The 19,145-nt window shown below is 39.8% G+C and overlaps 1 protein-coding gene across 1 annotated transcript in view; it reads left to right on the plus strand.

The window, feature by feature from the left end:
- The window catches only part of ascc3 (activating signal cointegrator 1 complex subunit 3), a 507,536-nt gene that overhangs the window by 378,044 nt on the left and 110,347 nt on the right, over positions 1 to 19,145 (plus strand). Inside the window, exon 31 of the mRNA XM_059645261.1 lies at positions 526 to 668. Within this exon, the coding sequence (XP_059501244.1) occupies positions 526 to 668 (143 nt within the window). The remainder of the gene's footprint in view (positions 1 to 525; positions 669 to 19,145) is intronic.

Consider the following 19,145-nt stretch of genomic DNA (forward strand, 5'->3'; position numbering starts at 1 on the left):
ATGTAAACAAGGCATACCATTTTCAAGACCTATTGCTTTATATTAAAAAAAACTATCTAGATAGAATGCGTTTTGCTTCATAAAGAAACACAATATTAGACTGAAAAGAATAGAGGTTTTAATACAGAAATGTGAAATTATGCCCATCTTATTTTGCTAACTAGTGCTCACTGATTCAGTTGAAAATACATTCTGTATTGATTAGGTAATAGCTGAAAAAATAAATTCTAAAATGTAACTACTGTGTTATCAGGTTGACAGTTGCAGATCAATTTGGGTCAAGCTAATTACAGCTGTATGGCTGAGCTAATTAGCTGTGTGACATAAATGTGTGTATTGATTGTAAGTCGGAGGCCAAGCATGTCAGCTAAGATTAATTACAACCTGACTGTCACAAAGTACTAAACATTAAGGAACAATAAATCTGTCCTAGCCTATTCAGCCACACCTGTTCCTAAATCAGCAGTAAGCCATTAGATGTCAAGCATTTACAAATTGTTAAGATAGTTTATTTTTTTTAAACAGCTATTCGAAGCCATTCCCCATCCAAGCCTGTGCTGATCTTTGTGTCATCCAGACGTCAGACTCGCCTCACAGCTTTGGATTTGATAGCCTTTCTGGCAGCAGAAGATGACCCTAAACAGTGGTTACACATGGACGAGCGAGAGGTACAGTGCTCAACCTGAAAAGTGTACTGTTTTACTTAATTTACCTTTTAGAAAAAAATCATAAAAATATGATATCAATGTTTTCAGGTGATCAGAGTGGCCGCACAGGTTTTATCTTCAATTTTACCTTTTGTCACATCATCACTGTGTATGCTGTGTTGGGAGAGACACTTTTTATTAATTCAGTGCACGTGTGCTTCACTTTGTTTCCCATTCCTCAGTGCCCTTCAGAAGATGCCAGTGAGCTGTCTCCTTGTCACATTTCGTTTAGCATAGGTAAACACATAATGTGGTTCAGGAGAGAATTCCAAGATTTTGACCCAACCAGCATTGTAGTTCCAAGTTAGGATGATGTGTAACTTGGAAGTGATTCTGATCCAATGAACATACTGCCCTAGGGTTTGAATAGTTGCTGTTGAATGGTGAATTGAGTGCTTCATGTGGATGGTACATGATGTACTGTGGTACACAATGCATCAATGTATGGATGGAGTGAATGTTGAATTTGTTAGATGGAGTGCCAGTCAAGTAAGAATCCTGGATGGTGTTGAGCTTTGAGTGTTCTTGGAGCTGCTGTCCTCTTGGTAAGTGCAATGTATTCCATCATGATCTTTACTTGTGCCTTGTAGGTGTTTAAAAAGTTTTGAGCAGTTGGAAGTGAGTTACTTGTCAATGAATTGCCAAATCCTGACCTCTGATGCAAAAGTATTTATTTGGCTAGTCCAGTTCAGTTTCTGGAGAATTGTAACCCTCTCCCCATAATGTCAATCGTGTGGAATTCGGCGATAGGTAATCTCATTGAATGTTGAAGAACAATGATTTCATTCTCTCTTGTTGGAGATGGTCATTGCCTGATACTTGTGTGCCATGCATGTTACTTGCTACTTACCAGCTGAAGCCTGAATATTGTACAGATTTTGCTGTTTTCACAGACTGCCCCGGTAAGTAAGGTCATTGATAAAGCCACATGATGTGCAGTCATCCCTACTCCTAACCTTAGGATGGAGGTGCTGAAGATGGTTGCACCAATGGCACCACCTAAGAAACTGCAGCAGAGTTGTGCTGTGGCTGAAATGATTGACTTTCAACAACTACAATCATCTTTTATTGTGCTCGGTATGACTAACCAATGTTTAGTTTCCTTTCAATTCCCATTGACTCCAATTTCACACGTGCTCCTTGATGCTACATTTAATCAAATGCTGTGGCTTTAAGAGATCATTTTGTCCTTTTTTATTTGAACAGGGGTTTCAAGCAGTCTGTGATAGATAAACAACTTGAAAAGCGTTTGGGTGCTTTTTTAAAAGTTAGAACAGTAGAATCAACCTGAATCGGTGTGGACAAGCACCCAAACAACCAATGGTTTTAGGTTTAGCTTTCAACAGTTGTTGCTAAGGCCTCAGCAACATTGTAGGTAGTGAATGTCTCCTGACTGCTACACTGTCTGAGTTTTTCTGCCTGAGCTGCTGGAGTCGAATGTGAGACTATCTGTTTTCTGTATTTGCATTTTCCGAAGGATGTGTTCATTGGATGTTAAAATGTTGGAACGGTTACTGTTTAGTAATAAAATAATTTATTATTCTGTTAAGTTTGCCAGTAGAGTTGTTACTCCAAGTTCCCCTTTCTTTTGTTGTTTGAATAAATTGTGTTTTGTCTAACATTGAGTGATTTGACCAATTGAATTACATTTGGAACACAATATCTCACATTTAATTTGAAAATAAGAAGAAGTTAGGGCCTAGGCTACCTTCTTAATGAATTTTGAGGGGTTCTGGTCTGGTCCATGATGCCAAGTTCACTTGCCCTCACTTCCCTTTGTAAGTTCAACTCTTTTGGCCACTTTGCCACTCATTTTCAGTCCATTAAGCCCAGTGAACAGATTATTGCTGAGCAGGTGCCACTTGTTAGCATTGTTGATCACACTTTGATGTTTGAGAGCAGACTGATGATGCGAAAATTGGCCAGTTTGGAACAGTCCTGTTTTTTGTGAACAGTAGATACTTAGGCAACTTTCCATATTGCCAGTTTATACCAGTCTTGTAACTGTACTGAAAGAGTTGTGCTCCTAAGATGCTTCTTGGCCTGCTGCGTTCATCCAGCTCCACACTTTGTTATCTCGGATTCTCCAGCATCTGCAGTTCCCATTATCTCTGGAACAGTTTGGCCAGTAACTTAGCTGGTTCTGGAATACACGTCTTCAGTTGTACTGCCATTATATTTGTCAAGGCTCTCAACCTTTAGGGTATCAAGTGTTGTCAGCAATTTCTTGATATCGTATACAGTGAATCAATTTGGCTGAAGGCTGGTACCTCTGACTTTGCGGACCTCAGGAGGAGGAAGAGATGAATCATCCACTTGTCATTTCTGGTTCAAGATGGCAAATATTTAAGACTTGTTTATTCCAAGCTGATATACTTCACTCCCCCATCACTGAGAATGGAGATATTTGTAGAGCCTCTTTCTTCAATGAGTAATTTAATTGCCCATTATTGTTTGATGGTGGTGTGGTGGGGAAAGAGGATGGTAGTGGAGTGACAATTAGCGCAGTTCACCAGGTGGCTAGTTTGCAGTAGTGTGATACTAGTAGTGTGGATTCAATTTCCTGACCTGCTGAGGTTACTATTAAGGACTCTCCTCCAGTTCTCCTCTCGCCTGGGATATGGCAACTCTCAAGTTAAACCACCAGCAGTTGCCTCTCTGAGGGAGCAGCCCTATGGACTGGTAGGACTATGGCGACTTTAGCTTTTTCCCTTTACCACCATTGCTCACAAATGAGTGTGACATGACTGCAAAGCTTAGATCTGATTCTTTAGTTGTGTGATTGTTTTGAATATTTAATGCTACTTCTGCTGCTTTAACATTCATATTGTCCCAATAAAAATTCCTCACTTTCAGATGCAGCTCTTGGCATTTTACACTACAGTCTTCACTGGACCCAGTTGGGTCCCCTGGGTTAGTGACAATGGTTGTGTTGGAGACGTACCAGGCCATAAAGTTATAGATTGTTGTTGAATAAAGTTTTGGTTCTGCTGATTGCCCACAGCACATTGTGGATACCCAGTTTGGAGTTGCTCTGTGTATTGCACAACTGCCTTAATTAAAAACAAAATGCTTTTTTTTCCTTCTGCCATTTTGTAATGGACACAAGCATGCTTCAAATGAGATTGCTGCAGACGATCGCTCAGCAACCCAGCAAATTTTCTGTTTATAACATTAAGGAAAGAAAAGTCTAGAGACCTGTTTTACCAGCACTGCATCTTTTTTACAGTACCTAAAATTTCCACGGCTTCACCAGGATGTAAAGTTCAACCTAGAATTCCAGCAGGTGCATGTCAAACAAGCTAGTGCAATTTCATGAGGATGGGGTGCTCCCTTCAATTGATTGATCCACTAGCCTGTGCATTGAATTCCAGTTGTCACCTGTCATTTGTCTGCCGACTTAACCCAACCATTTCCTGCAATCTCCAGCATTCTTCCCCACTTTCAGCCATCAGGCCAAATTCCATCTCATCAAACCCCAACATTTAAATCTAAGTCATTGATATATGTACGCTCATTGTTTGTGAAACATGGATTGGCTACCTGTGGAGGAAACCAGTATTGTTCCTTGGCCATAATCCTTCATTATATGTCAGCTGAAGGTTAGTTGGAATCCCACTCACTTCTAAATTATTGGAACAGGGATAGGCCATTCAGTCCATCAAGTCTGCCCCACTATTCAATATCATCATGGCTGTTTTGAACACTTTAATGCCTTTTACCTGTCCCATCATCATTACCCTGTATGCCATTGATAATCACAAATCTATCAACCTCTATCTTAAACATACTCAAATAGTAGACTTGCACAATCCTCTATGATACTAAATTCTTAAGGTCTACAACCCTCAAAGAAATTTTCTTTGTCCCAAACTTTTTATTTTTAAATTGTGTCCCTTGTTCATCCGTCCCCACCCAGCCGAAATATCTTGCCTGCACCTAACCTTTAAGTATTTTATAAGTTTCAATGCGATCACCCTCATTCTTCAAAACACTAGAGAATACGGGCCCAGTTTACCCACTCTGTCTTTATGGGATAGTCCCACTATGAACCTTTTGTTGCACTGGCTCCTTGGAGATAATGCCTTCCTTAATATAAGGCCACCACAACTGTGCATATTACTCCGGGTGGTCTAACCAGGTTCTTGTACATCTTCACAACTCCTGTACTCATATTCTCAGTTTAGGGCCATTGTAGGGGTTGATCATAAAATTCAAGGTTGATGCTCTGGTGTAGTACTGAGGGAGTGCTACACTTTTGGAAATACCGTCTTTCAGAGGATACATTAAACCAAGACTTTACCTGCGTGTTCAGATGGGTGTAAAACGTTCCGTTTTACAGTTTTGAAGAGAAGGGCAGTTATCTCCATGTCATGACCAATATTTATCATAGAATGGTTTCAACACAGGAGGTTGTTCTGCCCATCATTTACCCTGTTACAGTCCTCCATCATTTCCGTGTAGTTCTGCAGATTTGCCCATTTCAAGTAATACTCAAATTGCCTCTTGATGCCTACATTGAACCTGTCTCAGCATCCCATATCTTTACTACTGGCTGCATGAAATGTTTTTCCATGTGTCATCATTACTACTTAGCATGTTACCTTAGCCTATTCCCTTCTGTTCTTCATCTTTGAACAAAAGGAACATGTCTTCTCTATTACTCTGTCAGACTCCTCTATATTTTAAATAGCTCTAGCAAATCTCCTCTTCACGTTATTTTCAGCAAGGAAAACGGCTTGCTCATTTATGTAACTAGTTCCAGGAATGAGGCTCAATCTCGTGAATCTTTTTTGCACCCTGTATAACAGTTTTGCATTCTTCCTAACATGTAATACTCAGAACTGGATGAAATACACTAGTTGAGGCCAAACAATGTTTTGGTACAAGTTGACAAAACTTCCTACCTTTTGCACTCTCTGTCTCTATTGATGAAGCCTACGTGCTGTGTGCTTTTTTTTCCCACATACTCAATGTCTTGCCACCTTCTGTGATTTACACACAAATAAGCCCAGGTTTCACTGCTCCTACCATTCCTTCAAAATTGTATCCTCTACCCCTTGAGTAAATTCCTGAACACATCTCCAGTTCAAATTTCATCTGCCACTTGTTCGCTCATTCCACCAACCTGTTTGCATCCTACTGTATTTTCCCTACAGTTCACATAACTTCAACATTTGTATTGTTCAATACTCAGGCAGTTGAACGGTCTAATCCTGTTCCTACATTCCTTTGTTCAAAGACCTGAGGTGAATACACAGATAGGAGTCAGGGGAATAAAAGGCTGTGGACCAACTTGCTTACCAGTTCTCTCCTCCAGCCAATTTTTTCCAGAGACATATTGGGTCTGATACCAGCAAGCCATGGATTCTTGTGGGGTTGCTGATTAAGGTTATTGATTAACTAATTAGCTGCGACTTCCACACTATAAACCAATTCTGCATCAAGCAGGCTTTGTAGGGAGCCTAGCAGCAAAGAGAAGATGGCTTCTGAGCCAAAGGTTGGAGTTCTGCGGAAACAAAAGTTTTAAGATGACAAGGTTGTTGTCCATTCATGTCTCAGTCTTGCTATTACATAAGGATTTCCTGAAGACCAATATCTCTAATAATGAAGAGACTAACTTTGTGGCAGCTGATGCATTTCTTCACGATGGCTCTCGTTCCTTGGGTCTCAGCAGCAGTCTGCCTCAAGAGAAAGTTAGAATCAGCCAGCTTTGTTTGCAATAGACCACACTGTGTACACCTTGTTGACTGGGACACGATGTTATCCCTAACTGGGTGGTAAACTCTTGCCACAAAATTAAGCTAGTGGGCACTTCAGCAAGGAATAGCATCAGAACTCAGACATAAGCAACCTCCCCTCCTGAATACCTTCAAAGTTGGGACAATTCAACCCAAAATACTGAAAACTTGAAGAAACGGAGGGCTGTAATGATGGTTGGGTGAAAAGTCAACTGGCCTTCTCTATCTCGTGACTGAACTGACAATAAATAATAGTATTAATATTGCGCAACGTAAAAAGTTCTGGTCACTTTTTATAACAACAGAGGTCATGCTGCCGGTTATGATCATTTGATTAGAATACAACAGATATTTCCCAAACATATGTCTGCAACTCAAAAATAGCCTACAAACATGCACTAATAAATGGCTTTAATGCAAAGAACATTAGTTTCCATATGGATATTGACTTAATTAATGAAATAAACTGTTGTAACATGCAATTATATTTAGTATTCTCATTTTGAGCAATTAAATGAGTATATTTTTATTACTATTTCATGGAACATGATCTTGTTAGCAGGCATGATGTGAAGATGCCAGTGTTGGATTGGGGTGAACAAAGTCAGAAGTCACATGATATCAGGTTACAGTCCCACAAGTTTATTTGAAATTACAAGCATTTGGAAGCATTGCTCCTTTGTCAGGCAAAACTTGTGATTCCAAATAAAATTGTTAGACTATAAGCTGGTGCCAAGTGACTTCTGACTTCATTGGCACAACAGCATTTGTTGCCCTTCCCAAGTTGCCATTAAGAATTGGTAATGAGCTGCCTTCTTGAACCGCTGCAAGTATAGGCACGCCCATAGTGCTTTTTGGGAGTGAGGCCCAGGATTTTGACCCAGCAACACTGAAGGGCATTAGTTACAAGTTGCCAGCCTGAAAATGTTGCCCTTATCCCAACTCTGCCTTTTATTAGTGAGCCAGTCTTCTGCCCATGCCAATTTGCCCCCTTAATTTAATAAGTAGCCTAATGTGCAGTACCTTATCAAATGCCTTTTGGAAATCCAAATATATTGCATCCATTGCTTCCTTTTATCTATCCCCGTGCCACTTCCTCAAATAACTCTAATTTCCCCTTCATGAAACCAAGTTCACTTAGCTTGATTTTATTCTGTTTCTAAATGCTGTGCTACTACATCCTTTATAATAGGTTCTAACCTGTTCCCATTAATTAATATTAAGCTAACTGACATATAGTTGCCTGATTTTTTTTTTTGTCTCCTCAACTCATCTCACTAGTTCAGCTCCCTTGTGCATGTTGAACCAAAGCTGTAATAGCATCAGGAGGCAAAACTCAAACTGAGTGTTAGTGAACAGGTTATTGTTACGCACATGCTGCTTGATAGCACTGTTGATGACTATTCTATAATATCTGATGACTGAGAGTAGACTGATCGGACAGTAATTGGCTGGTTTGGATTTGTTCTGATTTTTTTCCATACAGGACATACCTGGGCAATTTTCCACAGTGTCACCTAGATGCCAGTGTTTGTTTTCTGTATAGGTATGTCACAGTCCTGCTAGGCTTTGATGCAGTAAAGGTAGGTACAAGTCAGGATATGTGCAACTTGGAGGGGAACATGCAGGTGCTGGTGTTCTCAAGTGTCTACTGACTTTCAGCTACAATTAGATATGTACAGCTCAGAAACAGGCCCTTCGGTCGAACTCATCTGCACCAACCAGACATCCCAATCTGACTTCGACCCATTTGCCAGCATTTGGCTCACATCCCTCTGAACCCTTCCTATTCATGTACCCATTCAGATGGCTTTTACATGCTGTAATTGTACCCGCTTCCTCTACTTCCCCTGGCAGCTCATTCCATACATGCACAACCCTCTGCATGAAAAAGTTACCCCTCAGGTCCTTTTCTAGTCTTTCCCTTCCCAGCAACACTCCCCAGGGCCCTACGTTAAGTGTATAAGTCCTGCTTTGATTTGCCTCACCAAAATGCAACGCTTCACATTTATCTAAATTAAACTCAATCTCACACTCCTTGTCCCATTAACCCATCTGTTCAATATTCCACTGTACACTGAGGTAAACTTCTTCACTGTCCACTGCACCACCTATTGTGGTGTAATCTGCAAACTTACTAACCATACCTCCTATATTCACATCCAAATCATTTCTATAAATGACAAAAAGCAGTGGACCCAGCACCAATCCTTGTGTCATACCACTAGTCACAGGCTTCCAGTCTGAAAATCAACCCTCTGTCACCACTCTCTGTCTCCTGCTTTGATGCTAATTTTGTATCCAATTTGTTAGCTCACCCTGGATCCGATATGATTTAACCCTGCTCACCATGTCTACCATGCAGAACCTTGTCAGATGCTTTGTTGAAGTCCATATAGACAGGGCTTGCCTTCATCAGTTGTGAAAGACACTTGATAGTTACTGTACTTGCAGAATATACACAGTTCTGCCAATATGTGCAAGTGCTGGATGACATCAAGCCCCTGAGTCTTGTTGAAACTGCACTCAAAGTATTCCATCACACTCCTGACTTGCATCTTTAAGATGATGTAGAAAGACATATACATAAAACAAAGAACAATACAGCGCAGAACAGGCCCTTCAGCCCTCGATGTTGCGCCAACCTGTGAACTAATCTAAGCCCCTCCCGCTACACTATCCCATCATCATCCACATGCTCATCCCCCTAATGTGGCTGAGTTAACTACATTGGCAGGCAGGATGTTCCACCCCCTTACCACTCTCTGAGTAAAGAACCTGCCTCTGACATCTGTCTTAAATCTATCACCCCTCAATTTGTAGCTGTACCCCCTTGTACAAGCTGAAGTCAGCATCCTCGGAAAAAGACTCTCACTGTCCACCCTATCTAATCCTCTAATCATCTTGTATGCCTCTATTAAATCCCCTCTTAGCTTCCTTCTCTCCAATGAGAACAGACCCAAGTCTCTCACCCTTTTTCATAGGGCCTGCGTTCCAGACCAGGCAACATCCTGGTAAAGCTCCACTGCACCTTTCCCAATGCTTCCACATCCTTCCTGTAATGGGGCAACCCACAAGTCAGGAAGTAAGTTACTCAACACAGAATTTACACCGTCTAACCTGCTCTTCAAGCCACATTGTTTATAAGCTTGTCCAGTTGAGTTTCTAGTTAATAGTAATTCCCAGGATGTTGATGATGAGAGATACTGTCAATTTAATATATAGAATATCAAGGAAGACTTTCGAATCTTCTGTTACTGCAGATGATCTTTCTTGGAGATTTTGGCAGGTATCATTCACAAGACAGTTGTCAGTCTAAGCCTGAATATTGCACAGGTCTTGCTACATGCAGTATGAACCTTTTCAGTATCCAAGGAATTTTAGAAGTATAGCGAGGGAGGGGCGAGAGTCGGACAAGGAAGGAGAAAGGGGGAAGAAATGAGACAGGCAACGAGAGAGGGAAGAGAGGAGGTGGGAGAGAGATGTGGAAGGAGAGATGGGAGAGAGAGACGGGGGATAAGAAAAACAAGAGGGGGAGGAAGGGGAAGATATGAGAGGAAGGGGGGGTAGCCAAAGAGACTAATTGGAAGGAGAGAGACAGGGAGGAGAGGAAGACAGACATGTGTAAGGGAGTAGAAAGGAAAGGAGAGGGGAGGGGCAGAAGAAGGGGATGGAATGGCGAGGAGGGGGGAAGAAGAAAGATGGAAGAAAGAGTGTAAGAGCGAGAACAGAGAAAACTGGAGGGGAAAAAATAAGAGTTCAAAGGCTCCAAATTTTACAATTAATTGGGAATATTGTGGATAACTTTCAAAATCTGAAACCTACCCATCTAAATGCATGCTGATTTCATTCATGCAGTGTTATGAGCACCACATAATTATTGGTGCAGTTGTTAGATGATACATCCTGTATAAAGTGCAGATCACCAAAGTAATTGCGTATATCTTTCGGTCTGTAGCACTGACATCAGGACTTTGTTAAAAGACCTTTATAACAATGGGATATTGCAATAGGCCTGTTAAAATATAAAATCTGGACCCACTGTGAATTCATGCAGCAGCCCCTCAGGACTTGTTCGAAAATCAGAGCAAAAAGAAACACTAAAGCGGGTAACAATGAGTGGTGGTCAAGGCTATTCTGGTTGTGATCAATCAAGAAACCCTGTAGCACACACCAGATGGCTGTTTATTCCATGAAAACAATAAGGAAATAAGTTCACAGATGCTGTAATGGTTAGCTATAACACTTTTTAAAATGTTTGGTTTAATGGTTGACATGTAACGTTTGTTAATAAGAAATAATGGCTTTAAAATATTTATAAATGCTTTACATATGCTGCAATTATCTATTACTGAATGTTAATACTGTACTTAATCGTTGTGTGACACATTGCAATGGAGTTATCCAGATATATTTGTAAGATATTACTGCTATTATTACATTGCATAAGCAGGATTAAAATCTGTATTCCATACTTAATAAAACATTTTTTTTGGAAAGGTATTTAAATTATCAGCAGCAGTGTTGTCCTGGATAATTTTTCCATGATTGACCTGATCAGAAGTAGATTAGCAAACTCCAGTTTTGACCTTGAGTTTAAAACTTAACCCAATCCCCAAGATAGCTACAAATTTTCTTTGAGGCATTAGGAAACCTAACAAGCAATTTTTGGCTTCAATTCATGAGCACATTTTACACAACATATTGGTGAAAAGCAAAGAGTAATCTATTGATGCTTTTCCCACTCTTTTCTCTATTGTTTTTCTGATAAACTTAATTTGGGCCATGGGTTGTCAAAGTATGAGTAGAAGTCAACCATTCAGCCCCTTAAGCGTCTTCTGCCTTGCAATAATGTTGTGGCTGAATTGTTTGTGTTTCAAAATCCACATTCCCACCAATTCCCAGTAACGCCTAACAAGAATCTAACCATCTCTGTCTTTAAAATATTCAATGCTTTCACCTCCCTCACCTACTGCTGCAGTGCATTCCAAAATCTCTTAGTCCTCTCATAGAAAAATATTCTCCTTATCTTTGTCCTGAAAAGGTGACCACTAATTTTAAAACCATGCACCCTCATTCTGGACTGCTCAAGAGGAAATATCTTTTCTGTATCCGCCTTGTCAGGAGCATTCAGGATCTTCTACATTTATTCACCTTATCAATTTAAAAATGTGGTGGAATGGGGTGGAAAATGTGTTGTTGCTCCATGGCTTCCGGTATTGTTCAGCATGCTGTATACTTCTGTCTGAAATCTTCCTCCTGAACAAGTGCACTAAGCTGGTGTCTTTCGGGTCCTGCTATGGGCTGTTGCAGAACTGATGTAATGCTGTGTAAATAGCCATGTGGCAAAAATTTCCTTTCTGAAGCAGAGGAGCGAACATAATTAGATTTCTACTGTTTAATGGTCAAAGACATGCACACATTTACTGTGGATGATTTAGCTAAGGACAGTCTTGTCATATTGAATTTCAGTGATTGTTGTGTTATCACATCCTGCTACTTTAGCTGCATTGAGTTAAAGGTTTCTTGTCTTCAAATACACGTCTCGATCATTACAAAGCTGTTTTGAAATTCACAACTATAACGCTGGGGAGAAAACACGGTTGCCAATCTCCATGAAACAAGCTCATGTTTATTTACAAACATTTAATTATTACCTCCTACAAACTGGTAGATTAACCAGTGCTGACTCTAACAGCAGTTATTTTCCTCTCTCTAAATATGTACAGATGGAAATCATCACAGAAATTCTTATTCAGTAATTCACATTGAACTGGTTTGAGGATTTGTCATCAGTTATTCCTTGTAACTAGGTAAACCATTGAAGATCTGTTAGGAGATAAGATATTGCAGCAAATTTACTATCTAGCTGGCTGTTTAAGACACTTGTTAGATCTCAGCTAGATTACTGTACACAGTTTTAGGCACCACATTATAGTAAGGATGTGAATGCATTGGAGAGAGTGCAGAAGCAATTTAAAAGAATGGTTTCAGTGATGAGAAAATTCAGTTATGAGTACAGATTAAGGTAGTTGGAACTGTTCTCCTTGGAAGGAAGGAGACCAAGAGGAGACCTTATCAAGCTTTTCAAATGTGAGTGTGCTCACTAGAGTAGGGAAGGAGAAGCCATTTCCACTTATAAGAGGAAGAACAAGAGGGCATAGATTCATAGTGATTTAAAAAATAAGCAAGGGTGACATTAGAGAGAACATTTTCAGTCAGTGAGTAGTTAGCAGATGAAATGCACTGCCTAGAAATTTGTGAGGGACATGTTCAGTTGAGTTATTCAAGAGGGCAATGAATGATTATTTGCATGAATATCATGTGCAAGGGTATGGGGAAAAAGCAGGAGATTGGTAGTGAGCAATGCTCATTTGAAGAGCTGGTGCAGGCAAAGTGGGCCAAATGGCCTCTTCCTACAAGATAAAACTAATGTGATTATATGAAAAGTGCATAAATGCTTCCTGGAGAACTGTTGGCAGAGTATAATTAAAATATTTATTCACCCCACTCATACTGACAGGCTGTATTGCTCTGACCCTTGGAAGATTCCAAGGTTAAGTTGGCTCATTTGACAGCATTCTCACCAGACAGTCAGAAAGTCAGAGTTCAAGCCCACTCCGGAACATTTAGCCTGACAGTTCAATGTAATATTTATGCACTAGTAGTGAGCACATATAGATTTGGCACTTCTTGCTTACATTGACAACTTTGCAGATGCAATTTAATGCAGAGAAGTATAAGACAATTCTTAACAGCATTGAAATATTTGAAGCAACGGAAAGATACAAAACTATGAAAAGAGAACAGTGAAGTGGGTTTAGTTTTTGCTTACTTCAGCAAAAAGCCTTTGCTAAACTGAAGGTTTAAATGTCATTGGTGCTATTAAATTGTAAAGTTCAATTACAGATCTATAAACGTTCGGCAAGCTATATGGGGAGGCAGCTGCCGAACTGCATGCCAACCAAAATTTCTCACTAAATAGCAGACCAAAGAATGAAAGGTTTATGATTAAGAAAGGTGACAGACTAAGGCACTTACAAATAAGAGTCTGCATAAAACAATAATAGTAAGTAGACAAATGCGTTGGCTAACTAGGTTAACATAATGCTGATTAAGTTATTTAGAAATGTGATTAACTAACAAAAATAAGTAGAGGAAATAGATAACCAAAAAGTTCAATACAGCACAATTGCTGTGTGTGTCTGGAATCATAAAGTTAACATCTCTTGAACAGGCCAATGTTAGCAAACTTGGAGCAATGTTCTGGATTGATGCACTGATCTTTCGGAATGAAAAATTTCCCTCAATTAGAAACTCTACTTTTAGCTTTCCTGGGAGAATCAGTTGATCTCAAAAGGAATCAAGGGCTACAGGGAGAGTGCAGGGAAGTGGTGTTGAAATGCCCATCAGCCATGATTTAAATGGCGGAGTGGACTTGATGGGCCAAATGGCCTTATTTCCACTCCTATGTCTTATGTCTTATGGAGTAGATACCACAGTGGGACATGATACTGACAAAGTGGTCAATGCTGCTTATTTCACGTTGTTCTGAGGGCATTAATAGTTGCCATACAGTGTGAAACTGACTTAAAGTATAGTTCAGACCGGCTGAGAATGTTAGATCCCCTCTTTCTGAAGAACATTGTGTTTTAGAACAATTCAGCAGCTTGTGTAAGTATTTTTCTTGTGTTATCCCCTAACTGATTTATTATACACAATTTCACAATTTTCTGTTGTGGGATTTTGAACTTAACACCGACTTGCTCATCTTGTACCACGATCAGTGGTCTAATGGATTGTGTGGTTAATTTGTATTTTCCTGCAGAAAAATGGCCGTGGAGTACTGTTATTTACTCTTGGTGTTGCCTTTTGCTTCACAGGGGTCTGAAAAGCAGCTACTTAAGGAACTTTTCTCAATGATTTAATTGCTTCTTTAAGTCTCACGGTTGCGTATTAAATGAAAAAAAAGTTGTTAGTTTAAAGTATTTGCAAGAAAATGAAATGCACAAGTTGAAGTTTTGGTCAGTTATTGATGAAGTATTCTTAAAACCACTCATCAGATGTAAATACATGTGAACTGGTAACTCATGCATACACATCACTTACTCATACAGTACAACCCAATATGAATGCCTTAACTTTTGCAATAAAGCAAATATGAAACTTGAAATGTTAAAAATTTCCATATTGTAATACAAATATGCAAACTTTTATAGTAACATGAATGTTTTGGTGTCAATGTTCATAATTCTAGAATTCATACATGTCAATTCATAGTATTATTGGGTATTTGCTACTCGAAGGGATAAGCAGTTTTTTTAATATTCTGAACAGATAATGTTCTGTTGTGTGTGAATTGCCATATATTTTGAATATACACAACTTTCAATTTTCTGTAAAGCCAAACCATTTTCATTACCGGTTTGACATCTTTTTGGTAAGAAGCCAAATTAGCATTATTTCCAGACATCTGCTTCCTCATCTCAAATGCTTTGAAATCAGAATCCAATTAATTAATGTGATGTAAGCGTCAGCACACCAAGCATACACTGGACAGTTAAATATGGAGGGAATAAAACATTAGGCGTCAGCCTTTTAAAAAAAACATGGACAAAAAAACTGAGCGAAGCTGGAAATTTTTGATGAAATCAGATCATTATAACCTGTCTGAACATGACCCCCTAATCTTGCTGCTCAACACCCTCCCCACACACCACCTGATGATCCAGCCGACCAACCCAGCCAGCCCTTGTCTTTGGGACCTAAATTTTACATGAAAGCTGGAATGCTGTCAAGTCCTCAACAGGATGCATCCATATGTTGCAGCATAGCATCTGATTTACTAAGTATATCCTTGAGAAATAATCAAGTAACCATGTGTCAACTATAATAACTGAATATAAATAACGATAATGGTCCAACAAGTCTCAATTAATTTTATACATAGATTGATAATAAATTGTGTCTGTCAGGCAAAATAATTCATTCATTTTGGAAAGTTGCCAAAATATGATGCTTCAGTACTTCTAATACTTAAGCTATCACAAATAAATGATAAATTAGGCAACGTAGGATAGCTGGATCTTAAATCGGATGTAACATACTTCAGAGCTAATGATATACAGGAAATGTGGTGCATTTTTATTCATTTCTGGATGTGACCATCACTGCAACCAGTCAATTGTTGCCATGCTTCAATTCATGTGGTGTAGGTGACCATAATATGTTGAAGGGGGGAGTTCCAGAGTGTAGACCTAATGCTGTCTGACTTGAAGTGAAACCAGGAATTGAAGATGATCCTATCCACTTAGTCCATTTGAACTTTTCGCTAGTAGACATCAGAGCTTTTGAAGGTGAAGGGGAGGCGATGGTGTGGTAGTATTGTCACTGGACTGCTAATCCAGAGACACAGGTAATACTCTGAGGATTAGGGTTTGAACCCCATAGCAGATGGGGAAGTTGGAATTTTTTTAAAAAACGGAATTAGAAGTCTAATTGTGATTTATGAAGCTACTTCTGAATGTTGTGAAACCCCATTTGTACCATCAGTGGAGGAAATTTGTCATGCTTACCTAATCACCTACACCCCGTTGCACTTTCCAAACCCCGGACAACTGCCATCTAGAAGGACAGCGTGGGAACACCACCACCTGCAAGCTCCTGCCATTGCCACTCAGCTATCCTGATTTGGAAATATATCAGTATCCTTCAGTGTTGCGGGTCAGAATTCTGGAACTCCCTCCTTCACGTCATTGTGGTTCAACGCACACCAAATAATCTGCAGCAGTTCAAGAAGGCAACTCAACACCACAGTCTCGAGGGCAATTAGGGATGGGCAATAAATGCCAGCCAAACCTGTGACACATCCATGAATGAATTAAAAAACAAATCTGGCTTCCCTATGACTCCAGACCCACAACGCTGCAGTTGACTCTAAATTGACCTCTGAAAGGGTGTAGCAAACCACTCAACTGTGGAATGATCTGATGATCCATTTGGCAGTTACCAAATGTAGCTCAAAACGACACACCAGCTAGCTTGATAGTCATCAGGAATTCCTCTATTAAACCTGCTTCCAACATGTTTCCAGGTCGTGTGGAAAGAATTTCTCGCACCACCCCGGCTTCGTTTAAACATTGCTTTGGATATATGACCCCCTCATTCTTGTTTCTTTTACAACTGGAAACACCTTCTCCCTACCAACTCAACAGCCTATTCATGAATTTGAAAGTTGCAGCCAGATCTTATCTCAGCCGCCTTATCTCAGGAAGAACAGTTCCAACCCCTTCAATCTATCCTCATTACCAAAGTCTCTCATTCATGGGGCCATTCAAAATTGTTTCTGTACTGTCTTCAGTACATTCACGTTTTTCCTGTAGCACCCACAACTCTGCGCAATACTCCAACTGAGCTCTAACAAGTGTCCTGTATGAGTTCAGCATCACCACCTGCTGGATATCTCATTAAGGAAATCTTATTACAATGCATTTAGAAAATTTAATGTGGTTTGGAAGGTGGAAGTGGAGATGTTGGTGATATTGCCACTGGACTGCTAATCCATAGACACAGGTGGTACTCTGAGGATTTGGTTTGAATCCCACAGCAGATGGGGGAGTTCATTTTTTTTAATGATCAAAGTCCACATGTTTTTTTTTCAAATGGAAAGTCATGTTTGAACAAATTTGTTAAAGAATTTTGATGATATAGCTAGTAGGTAACATGAAACCAGAAAATGTAGTGTGTTTGGATTTCAAAAATGCATTCAACAGGATGTTAACACAAAAGGTGAAGGGCTTACATATTTGGTGGTGGTGTATATTAGCAAAGATTCATTAATGTACAATAGGGATGAACAGGACATTTTCAAATTGGCAGGCAGTGACTACTGGAGTGCCACAAAGATCAGTGTTGAATTCTTCGTAAGTCCCAGTTTATCAACGACTCAGATTTAAAGGTGACTTGTATAAAGACGTCTCATTCGATGATAATACGATGCAACCTAGTGATAGATGCACAATAAAACTACAGAGAGACATAGACAGGTTCGGTGAGTGAGGAAGAAGGTGGTAGACTGATTCTTGTGAGGAAATGTGAGGTTATTCACCTTGGAAGTGAGAATATTTTTAATAGGTGTTAAGTTGGTAAATCACAGAATTCTTGCAGTGTAGAAGGTGGCCATTTGGACCCTCGTCGGTGCACCAACTCTATTATTTAGTCTGCACTGTTATTTACTGCCAGGTTTCCTGCCTTTTCCGTGCATCATTAGCATTCAAAAGCCATCCAGTACCCTGTTGAATTCTGCGATTAAACCCCCCGCCCGCCCGCCCGCAATTTCCCGGCTGTGTGTAAAAGATTTTTTCTCATCACCCTGGCTGCATTTGTACATTAATTTATGTCTGTGCCCCCTCATTCTTGTTTCACAAATGGAAACATCTTTACTCTATCTACTCTGCAGCCTGTTCATGGTTTTGAAAGTCTCAATTAGATCTCAGCCTTTTCTCTCCAGGGAGAACATTCCCAACCTCCTCAGTCTATCCTCATTACTGAAGTGTCTCATTCCTGGAGCCATTCTTGTAAAATGCTTTCACACCCTCTCCAGTGCATTCATGTTTTTCCTGTGGCATCCATAACTATACACAATACTCCGGCTGAGTTCTAATAAGTGTCTTGTACAAGTTCAACATCACCACCTGCTCAATGCTTGTATTAATAAAGCTGAGAAAACAGTATGCTTTATTTACAACTCCCCACCTGTCCTTCCACCTTTATCTATACACATATAGACCCAGCTCCCTTTGCTTCTGGGCCCCCTTCGTAATATAAGGGATACAATTCTATTGTTTTTCAGCATTCTTCTAATCAAAGTATGTTCATGTTCGAAGGAGCTTAGATGTGTGCAAGGAACAAAAGTGAGCGTGTATACGACAACAATTAAGAAGGCAGATGGCATGCTTGACCTTTATTGCAGATGGGTTAGAGTAATAATAAAAGAAGTCTTGATAACCTAGAACAATCTAGGATATGTGCAATTTTGGTCTCCATATTTAATGGAAGTTATACTTGGGTTTAGAGGGGATACAGTGAAGGTTCACAAGATTGGTTCCTGCAATAAGAGCATTGTCTTATGATAAGAAACTTGCATTTTCTACATTAGAAGAATGAAAGCTCATTATCACTTGAAACATGCAGGGTTCTAAAGGAATTTAGTGGGTGGATGCCAAAGTTATTTCCTGTGGTTAAAGAATCTAGAATAAAGGAGCATTGTCTTAGGATAAGAAGGCAATTATTTAGGATAGAGATGGGGAGAAATTCCTTCATCCAAAGGTTTCTGAATCTTTAGAATTCTCACCTGTAGAGATTTGTGGATGCCTTGTTGTTGAATATGTTCAAAACTGAGACAGATTTTTGGTCTGTGCGCTAGGAATGACTCCAACCATGGAGAGATTTCTCATTATTTCCATCGGCTATAGTTTTGCGTGAGGTGTCCTTGTTAGGAGACTGCAATCAATCTTGAGGACTCCTGGATCAACTTCCTCCTCATTATATATCACAGTGCCCTCATTGTGGTTCTGTCCTGATGATGAGACGAAATAGTGGTGGTGTTATTTGGGACATGGTTGTTAAGTTAGGTTTGGTGAGTGTGACTGTTGCTTAACTAATTTGTGTCACAGCTCTCCGACATTTGGCACTAGCT

This window comes from Stegostoma tigrinum, chromosome 4 (genome assembly GCF_030684315.1).
Source record: "Stegostoma tigrinum isolate sSteTig4 chromosome 4, sSteTig4.hap1, whole genome shotgun sequence".
NCBI lineage: Eukaryota > Metazoa > Chordata > Chondrichthyes > Orectolobiformes > Stegostomatidae > Stegostoma > Stegostoma tigrinum.